Here is a 7,938-nt window from a genome sequence, read left to right as displayed (position 1 = left end):
GGTGCAAAATCGATCTTAGAGGGCTAGAGATGGTGCGAAATGGTTGTGAGAAAATGAACCTCTTTGGTTCGTTTAGGGTTCGAATGGGGTTGGAGTCGCCGATAGAGATAGGAGTTGGGGTTTTGCCACTGTCGTCGTTGGGTGTGAAGTAGAGGTTAGGGTTGGGTTTAGTCTGTTGGGGTGAGGATAAGGAGAGTCAGTGAGCTAAGGTTGTGAGAAAAAGCTGATAGAGAATTTCATTTGGAGAAGAAGATGATAGAGACTACTAATATGTGAATGAAGGCTCAACTGAATAAGTGCTAATTAAGGTAGGGAATTGAAAATATAGAGGAAAAATTTCGAAATTTACCGCCTAAAATAAAAAGAAATAAATATTGTGTACCAAGTTTATTTTTAGTAATAAATAATTATATTTCTCCAAAACAATAATTATATTATTTATTATCTTTGTATATTGTTTAATATTTTAATAAAAATATGAACATATTATAGTTTTATTATATTAAAAATAATATATGAAGCTAATATTAATATATCTAGGAAAAAAATTAATATTTATACATCTATTGTTAAATTATTTATGAGAAATTATTGAGTAACTTTTCGTTTTTAAATTTTAGTTAAATTTAAGTCTATTGTTAACTCTATCGTTAACTCTTAAAAAATATAAATAAAACTTAAATATAAATTAAACCTTTAAAATCTTAACTTAACTCCAACAATTTAAACTTCTCTTCAGCCGTGAACTACGTAAATGACAAAACAATTTTGAATAAGCTTAATTAGTCGTTTCGTTGAACAAAATCTGCATAATTTTGTTCAGCGACTGTCGAATTTTTGGCTTCCTTCTCGCTATCTCTCTTTTATAGTATTTCTCAATGGTGAGTATTTCTTTCAACCAATGGTGAGTTTTTCTCAGTTTGTTTTTCCTTTTTTCCCTCTTATTTCATTAACTAATCTGGTTCCATCTGAGCAAATTGCTCATGTGATGAGGCATGAATTAAATGTAGGTTTTAATGATTTTTGGAATTTTTCATATTAATGGTTCTTCTGAATCTCTGGTAATTTATTCTATTAGATAATTAATCGATTTAAATATATAATTTATTATTTATTGTTACAGCGGCAAGATTTTTTCGAGTGGACTCGTTGTCAACTCGTACAAAAAAAGCGGTCGACTCAACTCAGCTATTCACCAACTTAGAATACATGAGACAGAATTTTGTGGTAGCGACCTTTCCAATGCAACTGAGCGGCCTTCGTATGTGTCTCAATGCTATTGATTTTATCTTACACGACTTTGAGATAGCAAGTCAGTGTTTTTATTTTAATTTTAATGATGTCAATAATGAATTAAGAGAAAATGAGAAAATTCATGTTGGGTTAAGTGTTTTTGAATGCAAAAGTCAAATCCATATCTACTTATGTAGATTTTGGAGAACGTGAATTTTTAGTTGCGGATGAAAGAAGTTATGAACATTTACTATATAAAATGGTTGAAGATTTTTTTTCTCATCTGAGGGAAAATCCCTTTTTATTTATTTGTGTTGTTTTCTTCTTTTTTTGGGCTAATTGTAAATTTTATTTATATTACTCTTTTTTCAAACCAATCTTTTATTTTCTGCTTTCAAAATCTAACTTAATTTCATACTTTTTGTTTATTTTATGCATTATTTCAATTTGTAAGTGTAAAAAACCAGGTTGAAAAGGAAGAAGAGGAAGAGCTTCATTATACAAAAATTCAAGTCAGCTACTGACTCCACTTCTATATATTTTGTTGTATGAAGAAACAAGTTTAGTACTTTAGTTTTGATTATAAACTGATTAAAAGTTTACTTTGATAATTCATTAGTGAGATTTTGTGATTTTCCAAGTGACGTTGTGTAGAAAAACATAGAGCTTGCTCATGGTCATGCTCTTTTCTCAAGATACTCTCCAATGAAGGTGTATCACTTTAATCACTATGCTAGAACTGCTTTTTCTTTGCAGGGCTATGAGCTGTCAATATTTTTCTTGCATAAGGTATTGTATAAAGGACCTACTATGATCTATTGTAGATTATTAATTATAGTGATATTCTGGCATAATTAAATCATGTTGCTGGGCTTTTCATAGTGAGTGTTGCTCATTTTATTTCTCAGGATTGGATAATAGAAGAATGGGAAAAGAATTACTACATCAGTTCAATAGCTGGTGCAACTAACGGTAGTTCTGTAGTCATTATGTCCAAAGGTAACATCAATTATTTTGGATGCATATGAATCGAAAGTGCCATTAATATTGGTAGAATAGTGTGTCCTTATGTCCAAAGGTAACATTAATTTTTTTAGCTGCATATAAATCAATATCAAAAATACTATTACTGTTTGAATAGTGTGCTTGCACCTATGATTATTAGCTATAACCTATAGAAGCATGAATGTGAGCTTTTTGTTTCATTGCCTGGTCTTGAATGTTCGAATCAGGCTAGATTATTTATTTTATTTCTATGGCCATCCTGGTATAGAAACAATACCTGTCAACATACTTATAATAGTGATATTATGAAAAATAATGTAATTTATTTAAACATATCAAAGAATCAAACTCAGAGTGGATTATTACTTTTTGCTTGAGAAAGGGAATGAGTTAATATTGTATAAATTTGAATCGAGACCCGAAATTGTTTATCTGTTTCTGTATGATGTGTTTTGTTATTAAACAAAGTCAATGCTTACACCCAACAATCCTACAAAGTAAGTGAATTTTTTCAATACAATTGGATAAATGAGAAGTTGAAAGAAGGTTTCCATGTCACATCCATGACAACTGCTGGCAACCAACCGGATTTGGTCATGTGAGAAGTGGTTTGGAGTTTTGAATGATATACATAGTGGCCTTAATTTAAGCCTCCAAATATTGAGTTTTTTTTGGCTATTTTGTGAGATAACCATAAATTTTGAATCTATGACACAAAATTTTCCAAACTAACTATGTAGAAAAATGCAGAAAAATGATTTCATTGATTTATTTATTTTAGCCTTTCTTATTCCATTTTTTTTAAATCTTCATTAGTTTTTTTTTTCTTTTTTGATAAGTAATCTTCATTAGTTAGTAAGAATCAAGGTATGAACTTGTTCAAAACGAACTATGCTTTACTTACTAAATATATTGACATATAGTTTATTTTTATAAAAGAAATTGTTCAAATAATTATACTACTTTAGTTACCAAAATCTTAAAAAAACAAAACTTTAAATAAAATTAACAATACGTGGCTCGGCACGTAACATTCACCTAGACAGATAACAATGACTAATAATATGTATTCTATTTTATACAAATTTAAGTTGTGTTTGTTTTATTATTTGAACATTAATTTTTGATTTATTTTTGGATTAACTTAAGAACAAATTGCATTAGATTATTAAGATTTCTTAAACACTAATATAATATATTGCATTCAATAATTATTTTTAATTATCAACACTATTTATTACATTAATAGAATATACATAATAATAATTTCAAATAATAATTAATAATATTTTTTTCTTCAATTATTTAATGTATTATTTTTAAATAAAGTAAAAAATACCTAGCATAAAACTTAGTATGCACTCGCACGTAACTTTTTACTAGTTGTCCATACATATATGAACAAATGTAATAGATAAAACATAATTCAATGCCACGCTGTCAGCTCATTTTAACTAAATTTTGATTCACTACTTAAAAAACTTTATTATTAAAAATCATTAATAAAAATAAAAAAAGTACAACCAAATAAATATAATAATAAATAAAAATTTATTGTAGTACTCACTGCTACAAAAAATTAATAAAACTATAAAGTAAATCTAATATAACCAAAAGTAAGAATCATAAAAGTTGTATTATGCTCGCCATAACAAAAAATTAATATAACTATGAAGTATATCAATAAAACTAAGTACAACCAAAAGTAGCGATCATATAAAAGTTATATACCCTACACGTATAAAGAACCGTGTACTCATTCCATTAATATATAAGACTTCACAAAATCGACCCATTCATCTCGTATTTCGTTTATCTCCTGGTTGTTGTAAGGCTTGTCATCTTTGAACTGTACAACCAGAGATAGATAACATTGAATTTATTTTAAATAAAAACTTTATCAAATGAATCATGTATGTCTAACTACCTTATCCTTCAAAAAAGTTGCAGGATTGTGCTGAGTCATGAAGCTTTTGATAATCTTCATGCAGTAATATCCACACTATTTATCGTCCGGTTGTCCTCGACACCTGTACTGCCTGATCTTTATCTCAATCCTTTTTCGTATATTTTTTTTGGGTCATGTAGGTTTCCATAGCACTACACCAAAGAGAATTTAATTAGTGAAAGAATTAGTAAGAAAAGTTAAATTAAAGACAAAAAAATGATAGCGTACGTTGTGACACAATTTCTAATTTAATTTTCAATTGGCTTATTCTTTGGGTCAAGGAATGCTACTGACTGAGTAGCACCCTGGATGATGATCACTATCCAGTGTTGACTACACATAATTAAAAAAGTTCAGTGAACTCCCTGATCGATCTATATTTACATATATTAAATTATAAATCTACTTACACATGATTCCAGGGACAAATCAACTATTGATCGAGCTGTATTTCTTTCAACTGCTCAATGAGATTCTGTGTACGTCTATTGGAATCTTTATAAGATATTGAGAATACTAAAGCAGGATTTAAAAATACATATGTATTATTCAAACCACTGATATTAAGTGAATGTTCCTGCAAATAACTGAATCATAAAATTTTATTAATAAAAATCTACAAATATAATTATCAACTTAAATATTTACCACTATACCTGCACCAAATAATCATGACATTAGTTCCGATCCATCTCAGCTCGCACACATCTATGACATCTTCCTTGTCGATCCAACACTCATGGCCAGGTCCGAAAAATTCAAGTTTAAGCTCATGTTGTACTGTTTTCTTCTCATGCCATTTCTGAACAATCCCTAAAAGTGTCGTCATCAACAACAATGTCTTTTCAGGTGGAGTGTAGTGTGATTCATGAAACATCTCTGGCCTCTTCAAGTGTATCAGTGACTGAGTAGGCGGAGCCAGAGGATCTTGGGTAGCTTTCATCTTTCCTTTCACCTACAACAAAAAAAAAAACTTTAATGTAAAAAATTAAGATTTTTCAACATTAAGGCTAATTAAAGTTTACCTGGAGTGAACGAGCTAGAGGCATATTTATTAGTTTCTTCGGCCAAAAGACGAAATGTTTCACAACTAAACCCACTTTCAAGAAGCCTTCTTGCTTTAGAGGGCATGGCAGATCGACATTTTTTTCAATAACCTTTTCTATGAAAACACGTTTAAAGTCACAATGCCTCTTCTTTTCTCCATGTACCATGATCTCACCTTTCTCATTCGATTTTTCTAATTTGAGATACCCAAATGCAACTAGGCCATTTCCTTTGATGTTAGGATCAATCACGTGCAAACTGCACTCAATTGTCTTTATTTGCAAACCAAACTATAAACAAACTTGTATTATAATATGAAAATTAAGTAAGTGAGATATGACAAGTCACTAAATAGAATTATAATTATTTTAAAACTCAAGTGAGAAATACCTTATCCGAAGTAACCGGAGACGGTGCTGGTGGACTAGATGCCCTAACGGTTGTTGGTGATCGTGGAGAAGAACAATCCCTAGGATGGTGATAGAACAGAGGTAGTATCAACACGAGGTAGTCCAAACGATGGTGGAGATGGTGGAGGTGGTGGTGGTGGAGGCGGCGGTTGGTGGATGAAAAAAATAAGATGATTGTTGTGTATGTTCATAATATCTTTGAGTTGTTGTAAAAACTCTTGGCGTTCATTTCCTACCTCTTGAAGAATCTCATCTCGCACCTCATGTCGTATCTCATTACGCATTTCTTCTCGCATGTTTGCAACACGATCTTCAATTACTTTTTCAACTTGGTGGTTTGAGTTTTTTTTGTTAGGGGCAGGTCCTAATCCAGGTATATGACCACATCTTTCACTACCCAAAACCTCAGCACGAATTTTATCTTCCATTATTTCCTCATTATTCTCTTGACGTTATCTTCTTAACTCAACCATTCGATCCTGTATTTTTAAAACGAATAATTTTAGAGGAAAATTAAACAATTTATTTTGAAAGAATATAACAAGTTAAGACATACATATCGTGCTCTTGCTTCCTCATTACACCAACCATTTTCTGCATTCCATTGGGTGTTCCTAAATAGCTCAATTTCTCCAACATCATTAACTAAGTACTATTTAACGAAAAAATTGTTAGTATAACTTTTTTTTTTAAAAAAAAAAAAAAATATTATTCTTATGTAAATACTCTTACTCCTTTTGTTCGATGTTGAATAAAAGATTTTGATCCACCTCGATGATTATATGGTACTTTAGCTTTATTTTTAGCTGTCGCGACCGAACATTTCTAAATAAATTAAAAATAAATGATATCATATGATGTTAATATTATATCATTAATAAACATATATATAGTATAATTATACCTGCCAGTTAGCATTACCAAAGATATTTTTACATAACTAGTGCCAATCTTGGTCTGTGATTCTATAATTTAAAGGTCGATTAGCTAGTGGATCCTTTCCTTCTTTGACAACATCTTTATAATGAGCATGAAGTTGGTTTTTCTATAATTTTTGTAACGATTTGAACAATATCGTTCAATGACGTCATGCATGTGTCTTTCTTCCTTCGGATCAATTTTGAATTTATCCTACATAAATAAATTAAAATAATTACAATATTTATTGAAAGATAAATGTTATGTAAAAGAAGATAATAAAAACAATTATGTAGAAAAGAAGTTATTTTTGAATAAGTTAAGTAACCTTAATACGAGTATGAATAAGTGTCTTATCCTCTGGTGGGACATGCTTCCACCCTTTATATTTAAGAGGTGCATGATTTCTTACTATAAAACTAATTTCTGATGCTAATCATGAAGCATTGACTCCTACCGGGTGAAGTTCTCCCTTTCTAGTTGTTACTGGCAACTTTTGTTTTGTATCCGCAACTATTTTACTTGTGCCTATACTTCTATTTTGACCAAGAGTTCTTTTCTTGATTGGGGCTATTAAAATAAATAAAAAATATCTCATAGAAATATTTGATAAAGATATATCAATACAAAATTTATTAATTTACAAATTAATTAATAATAATAATTATATAAAAAAAAAAAAGCATACCAGTTGATTCTAAATCCTCTTGTTCATTTTGAGTACTCTCTCTTGGTTGTGTTGTAGTGGAATTATTAACTCTTGAAACTAGTAAAGACGGAGTAGTAATGGGAATCTCGATGATTGTTGTGAAATATTTCGCGTTGATTGGGTTCTATTAGGGATATCAATTGCATTTTTTTTTTGGTCCCATGTTCCTATAAAATTCCAAATAGCTATTAAATTTAAAGTGGTACTAAATTAAATAAATAAAAATTAATATAAAAAAAAAACTATGCAATAATATAAAATTACTTATAAACTGTCATCACTTTCATCTGTAGGTGAACATTCAGAATGTTGTAATTTCTTATCAATATCCCCTATATCAGTCTCAGAATCTGATGTATCATCATCGCTTTCCCTTACATTACTTTCATTCAAAATTTGATCACAATTAATTATTTCAAAATTAATATGTGATGAGTTAATTTCTATCAGTTCTGCATTTGGATGGTTAAGTGGAATTTTAACGTTTGACTCATCAAATGTTATGCCAATATCATTTGATCTCGCTTCTTGATAAGCTTCTGTATAACTATTGGAACTATCTTCTTCTGCATCTACACTTTCAAGTATTACTTTTGGAACGTCCCATAAGTGGCGTTGATTCACCTTATCAACCACTCTCCATTTCGGACCAAACTTATCATCTTCTA

At 29.9% G+C, this 7,938-nt stretch overlaps 1 protein-coding gene across 3 annotated transcripts; it reads left to right on the top strand.

Annotated features, from left to right (window-relative positions):
- The first annotated feature begins 701 nt into the window (after positions 1-701).
- LOC115720757 (casein kinase 1-like protein HD16) lies at positions 702-3,031 on the top strand. 3 transcript variants are annotated; one of them, XM_061110827.1, is made up of 4 exons: positions 702-904; positions 1,124-2,022; positions 2,142-2,232; positions 2,707-3,031. In XM_061110827.1, exons 2-4 carry the CDS (start codon positions 1,939-1,941, stop codon positions 2,838-2,840), a joined length of 309 nt encoding a protein of 102 aa, XP_060966810.1. In that variant the 5' UTR covers positions 702-904; positions 1,124-1,938; the 3' UTR covers positions 2,841-3,031. The 3 variants fall into 3 exon arrangements, 2 of the variants coding, with proteins under 2 accessions (XP_060966810.1, XP_060966809.1); XM_061110826.1 differs by having other exon boundaries at positions 703-881; XR_004012298.2 differs by having other exon boundaries at positions 706-881; positions 1,124-1,261; positions 1,990-2,022; positions 2,142-3,031.
- Positions 3,032-7,938: the final 4,907 nt, after the last annotated feature.

Source organism: Cannabis sativa, chromosome 2, assembly GCF_029168945.1.
Source record: "Cannabis sativa cultivar Pink pepper isolate KNU-18-1 chromosome 2, ASM2916894v1, whole genome shotgun sequence".
Lineage (NCBI taxonomy): Eukaryota > Viridiplantae > Streptophyta > Magnoliopsida > Rosales > Cannabaceae > Cannabis > Cannabis sativa.
This window is presented reverse-complemented; position numbering and strand designations above follow the sequence as displayed.